The sequence below is a fragment of the Lynx rufus genome, unplaced genomic scaffold, assembly GCF_022079265.1.
Source record: "Lynx rufus isolate CCGP_SWC_20201006 ecotype Redwood Valley unplaced genomic scaffold, mLynRuf1.p SCAF_12, whole genome shotgun sequence".
NCBI classification, from domain to species: domain Eukaryota; kingdom Metazoa; phylum Chordata; class Mammalia; order Carnivora; family Felidae; genus Lynx; species Lynx rufus.
Genome location: NW_025814826.1, coordinates 67,377,107 through 67,396,618, shown reverse-complemented (window position 1 = coordinate 67,396,618; position 19,512 = coordinate 67,377,107). Strand labels below are relative to the sequence as shown.

Below are 19,512 nucleotides of genomic sequence, written 5' to 3'. Positions count from 1 at the left end.
AGGATAATATTAGCGTTGGGTCTTTCGTATATGGCTTTTATGATCTTGAGGTATGATCCTTCTATCCCTACTCTCTTGAGGGTTTTTATCAAGAAAGGATGGTGTATTTTGTCAAATGCTTTCTCTGCATCTATTGAGAGGATCATGTGGTTCTTAATCTTTCTTTTATTAATGTGATGTATCACACTGATTGATTTGTGGATATTGAACCAGCCCTGCATCCCAGGAATAAATCCCACTTGGTCATGGTGAATAATTATTTTAGTGTATTGTTGTATCCAGTTGGCTAGTATCTTGTTGAGAATTTTTGCATCCATGTTCATCAGGGAAATTGGTGTGTAGTTCTTTTTAGTGGGGTCTTTGGTTTTGGAATCAAGGTAATGCTGGCCTTATAGAATGTGGTTGGAAGCTTTCCTTCCATTTCTGTTTTTTGCAACAGCTTCAAAAGAATAGGTGTTAACCCTTCTTTAAATATTTGATAGCATTCCCCTGGAAAGCCATCTGACCCTGGACTCTTGTTTGTTGGGAGATTTTTGGTTACTGATTGAATTTCTTCACTGGTTATGGGTTTGCTCAAATTTGCTATTTCTTCCTGTTTCAGTTTTGGTAGTTTACATGTTTCTATGGATTTGTCCCTTTCTTCCAGATTTCCCAATTTGTTGGCATATAATTGCTCATAATATTCCCTTATTAGTGTTTGTGTTTCTGTAGTGTTGGTTAGGATCTCTCCTCTTTCATTCGTGATTTTATTTATCTGGGTCCTTTCCATTATCTTTTTGATCAGTCTGGCTAGGGGGTTATCAATTTCATTAATTCTTTAAAGCACCAGCTCCTGGTTTCATTGATCTGTTCTGTTCTGTTTGTTTATTTGTCTTCGATAGCATTGATTTCTGCTCTAATCTTTATTATTTCCTGTGTTCTGCTGCTTTAGGACTTTATTTGCTGTTCTTTTTCCAGCTCCTTTAGGTGTAAGGTTAGGTTGTGTATCTGAGACCTTTCTTTCTTCTTTAGGAAGGCCTGGATTGCTGTATACTTTCCTCTTATGACTGCCTTTGCTGGATCCCAGAGGTTTTGGCCTGTTGTGTTTTCATGTTCATTGGCTTCCATGTACTTTTAAATTTCCTCTTTAATTTCTTGGTTCACCCATTCATTGTTTAGTAGGATGTTCTTTAATCTCCAAGTATTCGTTGTCTTTCCAAGTTTTTTCTTGTGGTTGATTTCAAGTTTCATAGTGTTGTGGTCTGAAAATATGCACAGTATGATCTTGGTCTTTTTGTACTTGTTGGGGGCTGATTTGTATCCCAGTATCTGATCTATTCTAGAGAACGTTCCACATGCACTCGAGAAGAATGTGTGACCACTGCTTTAGGATGAAATGCTCTGAATATATCTGTTAAGTCCATCTGGTTCAGTGTGTCAATCAAAGCCATTGTTTCCTTGTTGTTTTTCTGCTTAGGTAATCTGTCCATTGTTGTAAGTGGGGTGTTGAAGTCCCCTACTATAATGTTATTATTATCAATGAGTTTCTTTATGTTTGTGATTAATTGATTTATATATTTGGGTGTTCCACGTTGGGGGGATAAATGTTTACAATTGTTAGATCTTTTGGTGGCTAGACCCCTTAATTATGATATAATTATGATATAATGCCTTTCTTCATCACTTGTTAGAGTCTTTGCTTTAAAATCTAGTTTGTCTGATTTGAGTATGGCTACTTCAGCTTTATTTGTTGACCATTAGCATGACAGGTGGTTCTCCATCCTCTTACTTTCAATCTGAAGGTGCTTTAGGTCTAAAATGGGTCTCTTGGATTTCTGCCTGTGGACGCCACGGAGTAATCATCGTGAAAGTCTCCTCTCCCACCACCGTCATGTCTAAGTCAGAGTCTCCCAAAGAGCCTGAACAGCTGCGGAAGCTTTTCGTCGGAGGTTTGAGCTTTGAAACAACCGATGAGAGTCTGAGGAGCCATTTTGAGCAATGGGGAACACTTATGAACTGTGTGGTAATGAGAGATCCAAACACCAAGTGTTCCAGAGGCTTTGGATTTGTCACCTATGCCACTGTGGAAGAGGTGGATGCAGCCATGAATGCAGGGCCACACAAGGTGGATGGAAGAGTTGTAGAACCAAAGAGGGCTGTCTCATCTCAAGAGAAGATTCTCAAAGACCTGGTGCCCACTTCACTGTGAAAAAGATTTATGTCAGTGGCATTAAAGAAGACACTGAAGAACGTGATCTAAGAGATTATTTCGAACAGTATGGGAAAATGGAAAGTGATTGAAATCATGACTGACCGAGGCGTGGCAAAAAGAGAGGCTTTGCTTTTGTAACATTTGACGACCAAGACTCTGTAGACAAGACTGTCATTCAGAAATTCCATACTGTGAATGACTACAACTGTGAAGTAAGGAAAGCTTTATCTAAACAAGAGATGGCTCATGCTTCCTCCAGCCAAAGAGGTCGAAGTGGTTCTGGGAACTTTGGTGGTGGTCGTGGAGGTGATTTTGGTGGGAGTGACAACTTTGGCTGTGGAGGAAACTTCAGTGGGCGAGGTGGCTTTGGTGGCAGTTGAGATGGTGGTGGATATGGTGGCAGTGGGGATGGCTATAATGGATTTGGTAACAATGAAAGCAGCTTTGGAGGTGGTGGAAGCTGTAATGATTTTGGCAACTACAACAATCAATCTTCAAGTTTTGGGCCCATGAAAAGAGGAAATTTTGGAGGCAGAAGCTCTGGCCCCTAAGGTGGTGGAGGCCAATACTTTGCCAAACCACAAAACCAAGGTATCTATGGCGGTTCCAGCAGCAGCAGTAGCTATGGCAATGGTAGAAGGTTTTAATTACTGCCAGGAAACAAAGCTTAGCAGGAGAGGAGAGTCAGAGAAGTGACAGGGAGGCTACAGGTTACAACAGATTTGTGAACTCAGCCAAGCACAGTGGTGGCAGGGCCTAGCTGCTACAAAGAAGACACGTTTTAGACAACACTCATGTATATGGGCAAAAAACTCGAGGACTGTATTTGTGACTAATTGTATAACAGGTTATTTTAGTTTCTGTTCTGTGGAAAGTGTAAAGCATTCCAACAAAGGCTTTTAATGTAGTTTTTTTTTTTTTTGCACCCATGCTGTTGATTGCTAAATGTAATAGTCTGATCATGATGCTGAATAAATGTGTCTTTAAAAAAATAATAATAATAAATAAAATGTGTCTCTTGTAAGCAGCTTATAGATGGGTCTTGATTTCTTATCCATTCTGATACCCTATGTCTTTTGATTGGAGCCCTTAGTCCATTGACATTTAGAGTGATTACTGAGAGATATGAATTTAGTGTCATTGTATTGCCTGTAGAGTTGGAGCTTCTGGAAATGTTCTCTGGTCCTTTCTAGTCTTTGTTGATTTCAGTCTTTTTTGTTTTGTTTTGTCTTTTCTCCACCCAGCAAATTCCCCTTAAAATTTCTTGCAGGACTGGTTTAGATTTCCTTTAGTTTTTGTTTGTCTGGGAAACACTTTCTCTCTCCTTCTATTTTGAATGAGAGCCCTTTGTGGACAAATAATTCTTGGCCGTATATTTTTCCAATTCAACACGTTGAATGTACCTGCCACTCCTTTCTGGCCCGCCAAGTTTCTGTGGATAGGTCTGCTGCAAACCTGACCTGCCTTCCATTATAGGTTAAGGACTTTTTTTCCCCTTGCTGCTCTCATAATTCTTTCCTTGTCTATGTATTTTGTGACTTTGACTATGATGTGCTTTTATGATTGTCAGTTTTTGTTGAATCTAATAGGAGTTCTCTGTGCTTTTTGGATTTTGATGTCTGTGTCTTTCCCCAGATTAGGAAAGTTTTCTGCTATAATTTGCTCACATAAACCTTCTGCCCCTTTTTCTCTCTCTTCATCGTCTGTGACTCCTATGATTTGTATGTTATTCTTTTTTTTAAGAGAGAGAGAGAGAGAGAGAACAAGCACATAAGCTAGGAGACGGCAGAGGGAGAAAGAGACAGAATCTTTTTTATTTTATTTTTAACGTTTATTTATTTTTGAGAGATGGGGGAGAGGAGCAGAGAGAGAGAGTGAGACACAGCACAGAGCCAGACGTGGGGTTTGAACTCATGAACCAGGAGATCATGACCTGAGTCGAAGTTGGAAGTTTAACCTACTGAGCCACCCAGGTGCCCCTGGATGTTATTCCTTTTTAATGAGTCACTGAGTTCTCTAATTCTTTTATTGTGCTCTTTTGCCTTAGTTTTCCTCTTTTTTTTCTGCTTCATTATTCTCCATAATTTTGTCTTCTATATTGCAGATTTGCTGTTCTGCTTCATCCATACTTGCCACTGTGGCATCCATTCAAGATTGCATCTCAGTTATAGCATTTTTAGTTTCTTCCTGACTAGATTTTATTTCTCTTATCTCCACAGAAAGGGATTCTATGCCTGTTTCAACCTCAGCTAGTATTCTTATTATCATGTTTCTAAATTCTAGTTCAGACATCTTGCTTATATCTGTGTTGATTAAGCCCCTGGCTGTCATTTCTTCCTGTTCTTTCTTTTGGGGTGAATTCCTTCATTTTGTCATTTTGGCAGAAGAAAAAGAAGTAATAAAATAAAAAATTAAAATAAAAAAATTAAAAACAACACAAAAAGTCAAATAAAGGAAGCTAGATCCTAGGTGTGTTTTGGTCTGGTTGTTGAAAGAAGCTTGTTAGAATAGAGAAAAAAGGAAAGAAAAGAAAGAAAAGAACAAAAAGAAAGAAAAATGTAAGAAAACGTTTAAAATTTAAAAAGTATATAATAAAATAGAATAAAATGAAATGAAGAAAGTGAAATAGAATAAAAAATTTACAAAAAAATTAAAAACAGTAAAAAGAATTTTAAAAAAATTAAAGAAAACAAAAAATGATTTTTCTCTTTCTATATCCAAGAAAAAGAAAAGACAAAGAAAAAACCCAATTTAAACAAAGACAGAAACAAAAAACAAACAAACAAAAACAGATAGATGAACCAGCAAACAGAATGAACCCCAAATGATGTTGTATCCAGTTTCCCCTAGAACTGAAAACATGAAGCACTCTATAGTCCGTACACTAAGCAGGTGGAGAGACTCGTTCTGGTCCTCTAGGGCATGTGCTTGGAGGTCGCATTTGGGTGGGACTTGGTGTAATGGCTCCATTCTCCACTAGGTGGCACTGCTTAGCTTACTGGGGTGGATCAGGTTGTGCATGCATATGTGCATGGGCTGGAGGGGTGGAAATGGCTTCACCCAGCTTCCTAGTCTCTGGCACAGTAACTCTGTGCTCTCACTGACCCTCAATCAAGCACCCCTCTTTTGTCTTTGGCTTCCATCTACTCCTCACTTCTATTTTGTCCACGTCCAAGCCATCAGCTTGCTAGGTGGCACCTCCCTCCTGAATTTTATCTCAGATGGGGCTGTGTTTCCCAATCCCTCACTTCTGAGAACCTTGCGGCTTGGACCTGGTCCAACCCTCTCATTGAGCAATGGCCGGGTGCCAGCTTGCCCCAGAGAACGTTTGTGCAGAGGTTCAGAGGTGATGGTAACCACAACACATGGCAGGCACCAGGTTTCACTGCACCCTGGCGTCTTCGTGCCAGTACCAGCAAAGGTGGCTGTTCTCCGAGTCCACTGGGACCCTTGCCTGTGGGGAGGCTGTATGGCCTCTACCAAATGCCCTCCAAGCAGGGGAACCTCTTCTCCCCATGTGGCCCAAGGACCCCGAGGACCTCAAGGACCTCGCTGCCTGCTCCTGGGGATTCGGCCTTCTGGCCAGAGCACCCTCAGATATTGAGCTGTGGAATTTCTGACTCTGCTCTCCCCTGTTTATGGAGTTTAACAGTATTAAAACCCTCTCCTTTCTCCCTTTCTTCTTCAGTCACTTATGGGTGTTTCCACTCTTTCTCTCCAGCTACTTTTGGGGGGAGTGCTTTTCCTGTACTCTCCCCCATTTTTCTGTCCTCTCTCCACAAATACAGCTCCCTACCCTCCAGGGCTTCTCTCTCCCCCATTTCACCTCTTTGCGCCGTGTCCCTGCTGAGTTCTGTGGCTCAAGTTATGCGGAGTGTTGTGTTAATCCTCAGATCAATTTCCTAAGTGTGCAAAATGGTTTGGTGCTGATCTAGCTGTGTTTCAGGGACCAGACAAGCTGAAAACGTCTATGCTGCTCCGCCATCTTGAAAAACTGGGTCCCTAAAATTTTCTATGTTGAACAGGCCTGTCATCTGAAAAATAGGGGCAGTTTTATTTCCCTTCAAATCTTTGTGTTTTTTATCTCTTTGTCTTGCCTCATTTCACGGATGGGCTTCCAGTACGCAGCTGAATAAGAACCATCAGAGGCCCCCACTCTGCTCCTGCTGTTGGAGGATAGAGTTCAGTCTTTCCAAACTGAATATATTAGCTGTAGGATTTCCGTAGATGCCTTTATCAGGCTAGGGCAGTTCCCTCCTATTCCTAGTTTGTTGAGAGGTTGGTTTGTTTAATCAGAAATGGATGTTAGATTTTGTCAAATGTTTTTCCCAAATCTATGCAGATGGTCGTCTTGTGGATATCGTGAATCACACTCATCGATATTCAGATGTTAAACCAGCATTGTGCTTTGTCATTTTGTATTTCCTTTTCTCTATTATTGGATTCATTTGCCATACTTTTGTTCCTAACTTTTACAGCTAAGTCTGTAAGAGATGCCGGTCTATAGTTTTTTTTCTTATAATGTCTGTGTCAGGTTTGGTTATCAGGGCCATGGTGGCCTCCTAATCAGTGGGTCCTGATTTTCCAGAAATGGTTGTGGAGAATCAGTATTATTCTTCCTTTAAATGCTTTGTAGAATTCACTGGAGTTTTGTTGGGGGAGGGAGCTTTTAAACTACAAATCCCATTTCTTCAAAAGATAGAGGGATAATAAGTTATGTCTTTCCTCTTGAGTGAGCACTGCTGGCTTGTGCCTGTGAGGGGGCTGTTCCATGTCACCTAAGTTGTAAGATGTATTGGCATAATGTGGTTATGACTTGTCACGATGCCCCCTTTCTCATTCCTGCTCTGTGCTTGGCCTTATCTCTTTCTTTTTGATCAGTCTGGCCAGAGGTTTAAAAATTGTAGTGACATTCTCAAGGAATCAGTTTTTGGTTTGCTTGATCTTCCCCATAGTTTTTCTTTCTCTCTGTCATCGATTTGTGCGTGTGGGCTCTTACTGTTGTTATTTCCTTTATTTTGCTTCCTTGGGCTTTGCTTTGCTCTTCTCATTCTGGTTTCTGAAGGTGGGGTGGAGGTCGTCCTGTTGGGACCTTTCTGGTTTTCTAATGTGAGCGCTGGTGCTGACACTTCCCTTCCGAAGCTGCTGTAGCTGCACCCGACTTTGCTGTATTGTGTTCTCACTTTTGTTGGACTGGAAATTTTTCTAATTTCCTTTCAAATTTCTCCTTCGACCCACAGGTTATTTATTTATTTATTTATTTATTTAATGAACATAATTTATTGTCAAATTGGCTTACATACAACACCCAGTGGTCATCCCAAGTGCCCTCCTCAATGCCCATCACCCATTTTCCCTTCTCCCCCACCCACCCCCCATCCACCCTGGGTTTGTTCTCTATATTTAATAGTCTCTTGTGGTTTGCCTCCTCCTTCTCTGTTCGTATCTATTTTTTCTCCTTCCCCTTCCCCTTCTCCCATGGTCTTCTGTTAAGTTTCTCAAGTTCCACATATCAGTGAAAACCTATGATATCTGTCCTTCTCTGACTAACTTATTTCACTTAGCATAATACCCTCCAGTTCCATCCATGTTGCTGCTGGCAGGATTTCATTCTTTCTCAAGGCCAAGTAGTATTCCATTGTATGTATAAACCACATCTTCTTTATCCATTCATCAGTTGATGGACACTTAGGCTCTTTCCGTATTTGGCTATTGTTGAAAACGTTGTTATAAACATTGGGGTACATGTGTCCCTAGGCATCAGCACTCCTGTATCCCTCGGGTAGATTCCTAGCAGTGTTATTGCTGGGCCATAGGGTAGTTCTATTTTTAATTTTTTGAGAAAGCTCCACTCTGTTTCCCAGAGCAGTTGCACCAGTTTGCATTCCCATCAGCAGGGCAAGAGGGTTCCTGCTTCTCCACATCCTCGCCAGCATCTGTTGTTTCCTGATTTGTTCATTTTAGCCACTTTGATTGGTGTGAGGTGGTATCTCAGTGTGGCTTTGATTATTTATTTCCCTGATGATGAGTGACGTTGAGCATCTTTTCATGTGTCTGTTGGCCACCTGGATGTCTTCTTTGGAAAAGTGTCTATTCGTGTCTTCAGCCCATTTCCTCACTGGATTATTTGTTTTTTGGGTGTTGAGTTTGGTAAGTTCTTTATAGATTTTGGATACTAGCCCTTTATCCGATATGTCATTTGCAAATATCTTCTCCTATTCCATTGGTTGCCTTTTAGTTTTGCTGGTTGTTTCCTTCTCTGTGCAGAAGGTTTTTATTTTGATGAGGCCAATTGTTCATTTTTGCTTTGGTTTCCCTTGCCTTTGGAGATCTGTCGAGTAAGAAGTTGCTGTGGCTGAGGTCAAAGAGGTTGTTGTCTGCTTTCTCCTCTAAGGTTTTGATGGTTTCCTGTCTTAGGTTTAGGTCTTTCATCCATTTTGAGTTTATTTTTGTGTATGGTGTAAGAAGGTGGTCTAGTGTCATTCCTCTGCACTTTGCTGTTCAGTTCTCCCAGCAACCCCATAGATTAGTTAGAAATGTGTTGCCCAGTTTCTAAATATTTGAGGGAGCTTACAAATATTTTTCTGTTCTCAGGATCTAATTGAATCCCACTGTTGTCTAAAGAAACGTTCGTATGGTTTCAATCCTTGTAAATGCATTGAGCTGTGTCTCACGGCCCAGAGCACAGGTCATTTTGGCAAATGCTCTGTGCACACTCCGAAAGGTGTGTACCCCCAGCAGGACATCAACCAGGCCACGCTGGGTGGTCGTGCTGCTCACTTCCCCTCTGTCCTTAAGATTGTGTCCACTTCTGCCCTGGGACGTTGAGAAAGGAGTGTTGAAACCTCTGTAATCCCAATCTTCCTCTGCTCTCTTCAGTTCTGCCAGGCTACTGTACTTCATGTGTTTGAAGTTCAATTGTTAGGGTCATAAACACTTAGGATGCTCTGTCCCCTACATAACCCATCAAGGTTATGTAGTGTCCCCATTCCTTGCTGGTTATATTCTCCACTCCAAAACCCACTTTGATATCAATATGGCCACTCTTGCTTTCTTTTAATCAGCGTTAACATTGGTGCCTCTTTCTCTTTGACTTCAGCCTGTTCGTGTCTGTATACATACAGCAGGCTCCTTGAGGAGAGCACATACGTGGCTCTGTCTCTGTTCCTCACTGAGAGTTTCGACCACAGAGTGGGGTTCGGGCGCAGGTGGCTTTGAGTCTCTTCTCCCATTGTCTTCTCCTTGACCCCATGCTTTTTCCCTCTCCCCCTTCCTCTGCCTTCTCTTTGACGAACAGATTACTTTTTTCTGATTCCATTTTATCTCCTTGTTCTCTCTCTCTCTCTTTCTCTCTCTCTCTCTCTGCAGTTGCTTTAGTGTTCATAGTGCACATCTTTAATTTATTACAGTCTGTGTTCAAGAACTGTGCCGTTTCACATGCAGGCAATAAACTCACAACAGTGCACTTCCCTCTCCCGTCTGGGGCTGTGAGTGCTACCACTGTCACGCAATTTACTTCAACATTTGCTAAAGATCTCTTAATACATTGTTACTACTTGTGCTCTAAGCAGCCAATTATCTTCTAAAGTCATTTAAAAATAAGACAGGGTCACCTGGGTGGCTCAGTCGGTTGAGTGTCCAATTTCAGCTGAGGCCATGATCTCACCATTCATGGGTTCGAGCCCCACATCAGGCTCTGTGCTGACAGCTCAGAGCCTGGAACCTGCTGCAGATTCTGTGTCTTCCTCGATCTCTGTGCCTCCCCCACTCACGCTCTGTGTCTTTCTCAAAAATAATAAACATTAATAATAATAATAATGATAATAATGATAAAGTCATTTAAAAATAAGACGAATACCTTCTTTTTCCCATTTCTGGTGTTCTCCATTCCTCCGTGTGGATGTGTGTGGGCGCCGCATAATTTCCCTCTGCCTGCGGGACCCTCCCCTCCACTGCCCTGCAGGAGGGCTCTGCAGCCACCCCTCTGGCATTTCCAGGTGGGCGATGCTGCTCTGTCTGCTTTGGGTTTTCTGTCTTCTTCGCTCGAGGGCTGGTCACCCTGGCCGTTGCGCACAGTCTGCCGGGCCCCCAGTGTTTCCTCTTTGTCGCTGCCACGGCACCTGCACAGGGGATGTTTTGGCCTAGTTTTCTTCATATTTCTTGTGCTTGGGGTTCATTGAGTTTCTGGGTTCCATGGGTGTACAGTTTTTAACGAATTCAGAAAAATTTGGCCATTGTTTCTTTGAAAACCTTTTTCTCTTCCTCGCCTCTCCTGGGACTCCAGCGACACACAGGCCCCCACTGTGCTGTCCCTTTTCCTTCTTTGTGTCCTGGGACCCTCTTCCTCATGCTTAGTCTTCAAGTCCACTGATCTTTGCCCCGCAGACCCAAGTGGGCTGTTAACCCTACCCGGCTATTTTTCCATCTTTAGAAGCTCCGTTTGTGTTTTCTCTGTTTCCCGAGGCTCCCCGACACAGCCGTGCCCTCCTCTGTCTGCTTGAATATGGGAAATACAGTGTCTCTTTTCATGTGCTTGCCCATGGACACGACCAGCGGTGGCGCTCATGGCTCTAAGGACTGTCTTCTCCCCACCACGAGTCACCTTTCCCTCCTTTCTGGCATGCCTGCTGGGGTTTTCAATTGAGTGTCAGGTATTTAATTAGATGAAATTTACATTGTAAGATGCTGGCTTATTTTCTCTTTTAAATAATGTTGGGTTCTGTCTCAGGATGCAATCAAGTTAGTGGAGACGATTGGACCCTTTCAAAACTTGCTCTTATGCTCGGTCAGGTGGAACTCAGTGTGATCTGTGATCACTCAGTGTGATCTAGGCCCAAGCAGGTCCCACAATTAGGGCAGTTTCCTTCTGAGCACTCTGTCCGGTGGCCCCAAATTTCAAGGTCTGTGCTCCCCACTCACGCAGGTGACCCCCAGGACCTGTGTGACTCTGGGGACTGTTTGCCCGCCCCCTCTCAGCGGCTTCTTCTTAAGTTCCTCAAATGTGTGCATGGAGCCCTCTGCCCACCTCCTAGCTCTCTCCTGGGCAGTTCTCCATCCTGGCTCTGCCCTGGAAATTCCAGCTGCCTCGGCCTCCCCGCCTCTCCACTTGTTTCCTCCATCAGGGAGACCGTGGGCTCTCTTTGGTTCCCCTAGTGCTGCGGCCTGCAGCCCCTCCCTTCACCGGAGTCCCTTTCCTCCAGAATCACCGTGTCTGTCTGCCTGTCACACCATGTCCGAAAAGCAGTGCTTTGTTTACACTCTGTGTTTCAGTCGTTTAAGGCGGGGCCATAAACCAGTTCTTATCAATTCATCACGGCCTCATGCTGAAACCAGTGACATGCTCTGGTTTTGACCCATGTGTTTATTCTCTACTCCGTTAGAGTGTGAGCCTCGTGAGGATGAGAATATTTATGGGACATGGGGCCTCTCGGAGACTATTGGCAAATAGGGGGACCAAACACCCAATCTGCCCAGAGAGGTGGCCTGCTTGGATCCAGAGGTACTCCATCTCCTTCAAATGAAGAAAGAAAAAAAAAACTTTTATGGTCAAAAAAACCGTGTGTGTGTGTGTGTGTGTTTCACATTAGAAAAAAATGGAAAAGGGCGCCTGGGTGGCTCAGTCGGTTATGCCTGTGTCTCTTGATTTCGGCTCAGGTCACGATCTCATGGTTCATGAGGTTGAGCCCCGTGTTGGGCTCTGCACTGACACCGTGGAGTCTACTTGGGATTCTCTGTCTCCTTCTCTCTCTGCACCTCCCCTGCTCGTGCTCTGTCTCTCTCTATCTCAAAATAAATAAACACGAAAACAAAACAAAACAAAAATTAAAGAAAAAAACGAAAAGTTTAGGGCCCATGAAAATCCTAAATTTTGCCCAAAACAGAAGAAAACTAAGTGTTGAGAAAGTTGTATATTAAAAAAAAAAAAACACCACAATTATTTAATACTGATATTATTATGGTGGGAGGGGTCCGTGAAATAATGGGATCCTTTCAAGGCTTGATTTTTCACTTTTCTAGATGGGACCAGGTGTGGGGACGGAAGCCCAGAAATGCTAGGTAAAACGCAGAAGTCACTCAACAGGGAAGGCAGGGCCAGGTGGGGACGCAGGCAGACTGAATAGGGAGCCGGGTCCGGGGGTCACTGCGCTCCTGGGGCGGGGGGGGGGGAGGGGCGGGCGGTTGTTCCACGCAGCAGCTCGGTTGAACTGGGCTCAAGGAATGAGGGGCCCGGTGATGGCGGGGGTGAGCAGGCGAAGACAAGCTGCCAGAAGCAGGGAGAAGCCCAAGATTTGGGTGGGTGACAGCGGCCAGATCCCATGGAGGTAGTCCCTGATTGGTGCGCGTGCATCTGAGGGGATCGCGTGGATGTCACTGGGGGGCAGCATACATATCTGGGCGTGGCTGGCTCTCCGCGATGCCAGGGCTGGGTGGGGTTCGAGTCCACGGGGAAAGAGGAACCCGGAGGCGGCGGGAGGGACGAAGCTGGCCAGGACCTTGGACCGAGCCTGAGCGGAGAGGCGGCGGGCCTAGGGCGGAGTCGGGACTGGGCGGGGCTGAGGGCGGGACCGAGGCGGGGCTAAGGCGGGGCAGGAAAAGGGGATAGGCGGAGCCTGGGCGGACCTAGGGCGCGGGGGAGGGGAGATGGGCGGGGCCTGGGCGGGGCCTAGATGAAGTAGAGTTGGGGGCGGAGTCGGGAGGTTCCAAAGCCGGCCGGGAGCGGACCGGGGCGGGGCTGGGGCCGGTCCGAAGCCGGCCGGGGGCGGACCGGGGCGGGGCCCAGGGTCGGGGAGGGTCCAAAGCCGGCCGGGGGCGGACCGGGGCGGGGCTGGGGCCGGTCCAAAGCAGGCCGGGGGCGGACCGGGGCGGGGCCTCCTGCGGGGATGTCAGGCCTGGCTGGCAGCTTCTGGAGGCCGCAGAGGGGCATTCCGGCGTGGTCACTGCGGGGCGCCCGTCCGGTCGCGCCTTCAGACCCAGGGAAGAGCTGGCGAGCGGCCGCGGGTGAGTCCTGGGCGCAGCGGAGGCTCAGCGTGCTGAAGGTCACGGTTTAGGTTATCCCGAAACCTCCCCCACTCCGCTTGGGACCGCAGTCTTCGGGGCGGGGCTCGCGGGCAAGGGGCGGGAAGCGGAGCAGCCAGGCCAGTCCTCACTCCGCCGCACCCTGAGGGTGACTCTTGGGAACTGGGTTGACGGGTTGGTTTGCTGTTCTCCGGAGGGGCGGAGGCTTGGCCCCCTGGGACGGGACGCTGGGCCCCGAGAATCCCCGCAGGGGGAGGGGAGGGAAGTCGTAGTCCAGACTCCCCCCACCCCCCAGCCGGGGGTTGGACGTGTCCATCCCGAGCACCATGTAGGGACCGGGAAGTTCCTCCTGCTCTCCTGCCCGCGTGGACGCCCCAAGCGCATTTCCCCGCAGGCTGATCAGAGCCTGTTCCTGCCAGGAGCTCCCGCCGGGCCAGGACTCAGACCTGAAGCCCAAGTAAGACTGGGCTCCGGAGGTCTTCCCGGGAGAGCGGCCCCCGCCTTGGCCCTGAAAGTAGCGGAAGTGGGGGACCCACGCAAGGACACCCCAGGGGCAAAGCAGAGGGGAAGCAGTGAGGAGAGGCCCACCCTGGGGCCTAGTGGTGCCCTGGCCGCTCACCTGTACTCAGGGCCCTCGGTGAGGAGGAGCTGTGTGGCAGGCTCCGTGGGGCCCCTGCATGAACCCTCCTCCCCGCACCACCCCTTCAGCCTGCACGACAGATCTGTTTGTAGACACCAGTCTCTCCACTTGGACTGTCCCCCCCGCCCCCCGCCTCCTTCTTTTTTTGTGTCCCCTTCTTCAGGAAACCTTCCCACCAGCACCCCTGCCCGGGTCCCCTTGGGTGACCACCCTCTCTTGTCCTCCTGTGTGCAGGGCCGCAGTGCCTCCAGTAAACCAGGAGCCGGGGAGGGCAGGGGCTGTCTGGCCCGCTCTGTGCCCCGCCCCTGACCCAGCCTGAGTTGAAATCAAGGACCAGCTGCCATTCAACTCCCCACTGCCACTCTGTCCTCTCGCCTCCATCCATGGCGCCCCTGCTCACCCTGTTCCTCGTGGCCCTGGTGGGCCTCCCTCGGGGTAAGACGGATGGAGAACAGACGGATGGACAGACCCTTGTTGGGGGCAGGACGGCTGGGAGTGGGGAGGGAGGCCAGGCTTCCTAAAAACCACCTCTGCCTCCAGCTGTGCCTGGGGGGGGGGAGGGGATGGGACCTGGGGCCTGCCGGGCTGGAGGAGGGGCCTCCCCCCTGTTGTGCGACCCCCATCCAGCTCCCACCCCATCCCCCCGGCCCCCAGCCCAGGCTCTGGACTGCCACGTGTGCGCCTACAACGGCGAGAACTGCTTCAATCCCATGCGCTGCCCGGCCATGGTCACCTACTGCATGACCACACGCACTTGTGAGTCACTGGGGTGCCCCCGGGGAGCAGGAGGGGGTGTTCTGCCTGCCCCTAGGAGCGGCGGGGGGGGGGGAGGACTGAGGAGGGAGGCCCCACCTGCCCTGGGGTTCTTTCTGGGAGCACCTGGCTGAGGGAGAGCCTGCCCTAAAGGCCCTGCATGTCAGAGTCGGGCCAACGTGGGGTCCTAGCCCAGCTCCCCCGTGCAGACTACACGCCGACCAGGATGAAGGTGAGCAAGTCGTGTGTGCCCAGCTGCTTCGAGACCGTGTACGACGGTTACTCCAAACATGCCTCCACCACATCTTGCTGCCAGTATGACCTCTGCAACAGCGCTGGCCTCGCCGTGCCGGGGGCCCTGGCCCTGGCCCCCATCCTCCTGGCTACTGTCTGGGGTCTGCTCTAAATCCCTGCCCCCCACCAAGACCCACTCAAGCACCGAGTTCTGAGAGGCACAGCCCTACCTTTTCACCCTGCGTCCCCCACCCACCTGGTGCCCTCCCCCCAGCCACACCAAGGACCGTCAGCCTCAGGACTCGGGGGGCTCGCGTCCTGGGGCCTCCTCCCAGACCAGGACTTTCATTCTCAAAAGGTTGATGTGGGACCAGCCCTCCCAAAGTTGTCTGGCCTTGGTGGGAGAGCTCGCCCCTCCTCTGCCCAAGGAGGGGGGTGTCTGGCAAAATGTGCTGCTCAGTTGGGGTTCTCAGTTGGCTGAGGAACACTGATTTGAGGGGAGACTTGGCCCACCTTCCTGGCAGCTGCCGCAGTCTGCCCAGTAAGGGTGCGGAGGGGTGGGGGACAGTAGGGACCCAGGATGGGTGGGGGGCACCCTAGGAAGAAGGGCTTTCTGGAGGCGCATGAGGGCTGTCTCTGTGGGCATGTGAGGAAGGCCTTGTCCCTGTCAGCCGTCCCAGGGAGTAGTGCAGGGAAGTTCTGTGTCTCCAGGCGGCCCTGGGCAGGGGAGGGGGCGGGCCCGTCCTGAAGAGAGCCCTGAGGCCCCCAGCCCCAGAAGCCTGGTGAGAGGTTCTTCCCCTTCTTGCCAGGCCAAACCCTTGACCTGCCGCATGCCCCACCCTGGCCTGACGCTGCAGGCACTTGGCAGGGCAGGCAGGCTATATTTGGTGGAGCCTGAGAGCCGACCGGGGGCTATTTTTGGCAAGGAGAAGGTGGGGCCAAACAGCTTGGTCTTTCAGCCCTCGCCTGCCCCTTCACGGAGTGGGTTGAGCAGCAGCACGCATCCCGGTTGGCCTGGGGTGGAGGGGTGAGTGGGGCGGGGGGGGGGTGCGTGTTCCTAAGATGAGAAAGAGGAGGTCTGGGGACAGAGGCTGGAGGAGGCAGGGTCTGAGATTCAGACGACCAGGCTCCCTCCAGAATCCCGGAAGTCCCTCTGCACCTTCCAGTCCAAAGCACCACTGTCCACACCCACTCGTGGCTGGTCCCCACCTGCTCTGGCCCGTGGGCCTGGTTGAATGAGAGCCGGCGAGCCGGCCCCGGCCCAGAGGCTGAGCCCACCAGCCTGAGGGTCTCCATGGGACCCTTCACCCTCTGACTCTGCCCAAGGGGAGAAAGAGAAGTCCTCCCCGGGCTAAAGAGCTCCCTCCTTGATTTAGGGAATGGTCTCCAGGTGCCCCCAACCCAGTGGGGTATTGGGGACTCTCGGGGGCCCAAGAATTGGCATTATTTAAAGGGTACCCAGCCTAGGTGAACCCCATCCCTGGCCTGGTTTAGGAAACAAGAGTCACCCAGCAACAACAATCCTGGATAAGGGTGGCCCAGGAGACATTGGCCCTCCTTCCAGTGAAGTCAGACTGGACATGCGACATTGTGGCCCAGGTCACACGGGGCCTGAGCGTCCTTACCTAACCAGTGTCCCCAGCTCAGCATCTCTGGAGGGGCCCAGGAGTCCCTTCAAAGCTGGCTGGGCCCAAGTTGGCAGCATTACAACAAATGCCTGTGTGGTGGGACAGTCCCCGGGACTCAGAAGCCCTTGCCCCGAAGCATGGCCCTGATCGGGGAGCCTGTGCTAGAGATTCAACCTGGGGAGCTCCAAGCTGTGATTCCAGATCTCAAGGGATCAGGATACCCTAGGAGAGCCTGGGCCAGCCTGGGTAGGGGTCCTCAGGCCGACCTGGTTGGACCTCCCAGAAGGTCTGGGAAGATGGGTCTCATCCTGGGCCAAGAGGCAGGAAGGAGCTGTACCCCAAGGAGTGTGAGGTCAAGAGCTCAGCCCCCACAGGAGACTTGGGTGTCTCCTCCCCCCGAGGACCGATCCTGTGTGAGCCCTTCCCTGGGGAGGCTGGGAGCAAGCCAGACTCCCGCCCTGAGCTCCCACAGATCCAAAGAACCCCCGGGAGTGGTCAGCCTCCTGGAAGTGACAGCACTGCCCCCACAGAGCTGGCTGGAGGACCAGCACAGGCCTCTGGATGTGGAAGGGGTGGACATGGGCCTCCAGCCCTAGCCAGCCTTGACCTCCTGACTCAGTGGGAGAGGCTTGGGAGCCGTCGTTAAATCGCTTGTGTAAGACCTTCGTCCTGGGCCAGCTGGCATCGTAGGCCAGAGCTGGGAGGGGCACGGGATCAGTCCTCCCTCCTCCATCACAGTGGGGATGAAGTTACAGCCTCGCGTGTCCCCCTGTGGGCTCCGGGGTCACTGAGAGCAAGAATCCAGCGAGCTGGGCTTGCCATGGTATGGGGGTGCCCACACCTGCCCTCTGCACCCCTCTGCCCATGCTCCGTCGCGACCTGGTCCAAGGCCAACACCCACAACATTGCACCAGGTCCCCCAGGACCATGCCACCCCCTCCACCGCCACAGACAGGGCTCTGCCTGGCCCGGATGTCTCTGAAACCCAGCACAGAGCCCCCGGAAGGCCCTCAACCAATACTGGGCCAGGCCTCCAGTGGGAAATGCCAGTGGGATGTCGCCGACGAGGATGCTAACCCACATCTGTCTGGTTTCCCTGTGGTCGTGGCTCTGAGCGCCCCACGACCACCCTGCAAGGTGGAAGCCATTATCGTGCCCCCTTTGCAGGTGAGGAAACTGAGGCATGGAGCAATGATGTGGCGGTCCGCCCGGCAGGCTGGCTGGCCACCTCGCCGACCCCCACAGGCCTGCCCCGCTGCGCACTGTCTTCTCCCAGCAGCTGGGAGCTTGAGAGGGCGAAGCCCAGGAGGTGGGTTTGTAAACGGAAAACAATCTTAGCCTGTGAAGTCATTACAAGAGTTTAGGGTCAGGAAAGCTTCGCAGGAGAAAAGTGGAACCAGAGATCTGAGAAGCCGTGAGGACCAGCGGCAGGGCGACCGGCCCGCCGTCTGTGTCCCGGGCCGTGGGCTGGCGTCGCCGACGGGGGAGAGCGCAGGGGCGCCAACGTGACTCCGGGATCCTTCCGACAGAATCGAGCACCCCCTGGATGTGAACAGATGCTCGGGCTCCTCAGAGGTCTTTGTGGCGTCTCAAAGCGGCCTGGGGGTCCCTCGTGCTGGCTGTGCTGTGCCCCCTCCTGTGGCCGTTTTGTGCCTTGTCCTGGGGCACAGCTGAGAAGCTGGGGCTGTGGGTGCCCCCCTAGAGACACCGGCCCGCGCGGAGAGAAGGCGTCAGGAAGGTGTGCGTCCAGGGCTGAGGTGCCCTGCTGGGCGGGGGGCAGGGGGCGGCACCAACCGCGTCGTCATCCCCTTTACAGCGGCCGGTTTGTTCCGTGAGCGTGTATGTTGTTCTTGCTTCTAAACCTCTGGAAAGGGTACAAAGAAAGGGAGAGGCCTCTTTCTGCCTCGTGCCCTCTCGGTGCGTTTTGTTAGCTCCCACCACTGAACTTGCCGGGAGTTCCCCGTTCACATCTCTGAGCCTCCGTTGTCTCACTGATAAAATGGGAACGACCGTCCCCGCCGAGCTGAGGCCTCGTGGGGGTTAACGAGGCTGTGGGTGTAAGAGACCGGCACACAGGAGGCCTCAGACGGACAGACGGATGGATTGACGGGTGGCGTCCCTTCCCTTCGTCACACTTCCCGGGGCCGTGTCCCTGTCAGACGCTAATGCTAACTCCTAGCCCTGACCTTGACCCTGACCCTGACCCCGACCGGCACAAGCATCCGCCTTCACCCCAGAGCTCCCTCCTCTGCTTACACTCTGCACCCGAGGGGTCCTCTCCGTATCTCATGGGGTGAGCGAATAAATGGATGAATAAATGTGTCTGCCCTGCTCTCTGTCCTCACCAGCCACCTTGGTCTGAGCTCAGGTCCACCTTTTGGGTCTGGCATGGCCGGTCACGCCGGCTCTGTCTGTCCCAGACTCCTGTTCACCCTGGCTCATCCAGTCGACGTCGGAGCCCGGACGGGCGCAGGCAAGGGGACGACCCGCGGGAGGGGACCAAGCAGGACGGGAAGGAGGCGGGCCCAGCGACTCACCCAGCCCACCCTTTGAGAGGGGCCCCTAGAGAACGCCGGTGGGGGAGGCGGGACCCCAGTCTTGTGGCTCCTTCTCCAGCCCTCCAGCCCCCAGCCCTAAGGAGCCCACCAGCTAGAGCGGTGGACAGAAGCCACCCGGGGGCCAGAGCAGACGCACGGGGATCCCCGGACGGTGGGGCCGGCTCCCCGCGGACAGCCGCCTGCACTGCCCCCGTGGTGCCCCAGCCCCGACAGCTCTCAGCAGAGCGGTGTGGCTCGTGGGTCACCCTGGCATGTCTGGCTGCTGTCGGGTGTCACCCGTCACGGGACCCTTTCAAATACCTTTCTGCGCTCCCCCCACGGCGGGGGAAAACAGCCGCAGGTCTCGGGCCCCGCGGCGTGACCACGGCAGCGAACGCGAGCCCTCGGCACTCTGGCCAGGCGGGCGGCTCCCAGCCGCCACTCGTGGGCAGAGGCCCACCGGACAGGCGGCCGGCTGAGGAGGCGCACGCTCCGGCCCTTCGGAGGGAAGCT

The 19,512-nt window shown here is 51.3% G+C and overlaps 1 protein-coding gene and 1 pseudogene across 1 annotated transcript; both read left to right on the top strand.

Annotated features, from left to right (window-relative positions):
* Positions 1 to 1,870: 1,870 nt before the first annotated feature.
* LOC124507498 (heterogeneous nuclear ribonucleoprotein A1-like) lies at positions 1,871 to 3,077 on the top strand (annotated as a pseudogene).
* An 11,078-nt stretch (positions 3,078 to 14,155) lies between these two features.
* LYNX1 (Ly6/neurotoxin 1) lies at positions 14,156 to 15,367 on the top strand. Its single transcript, XM_047073832.1, has 3 exons — positions 14,156 to 14,282; positions 14,502 to 14,603; positions 14,810 to 15,367. Exons 1-3 carry the CDS (start codon positions 14,231 to 14,233, stop codon positions 15,004 to 15,006), a joined length of 351 nt encoding a protein of 116 aa, XP_046929788.1. The 5' UTR covers positions 14,156 to 14,230; the 3' UTR covers positions 15,007 to 15,367.
* The last annotated feature ends 4,145 nt before the right edge of the window (positions 15,368 to 19,512 follow it).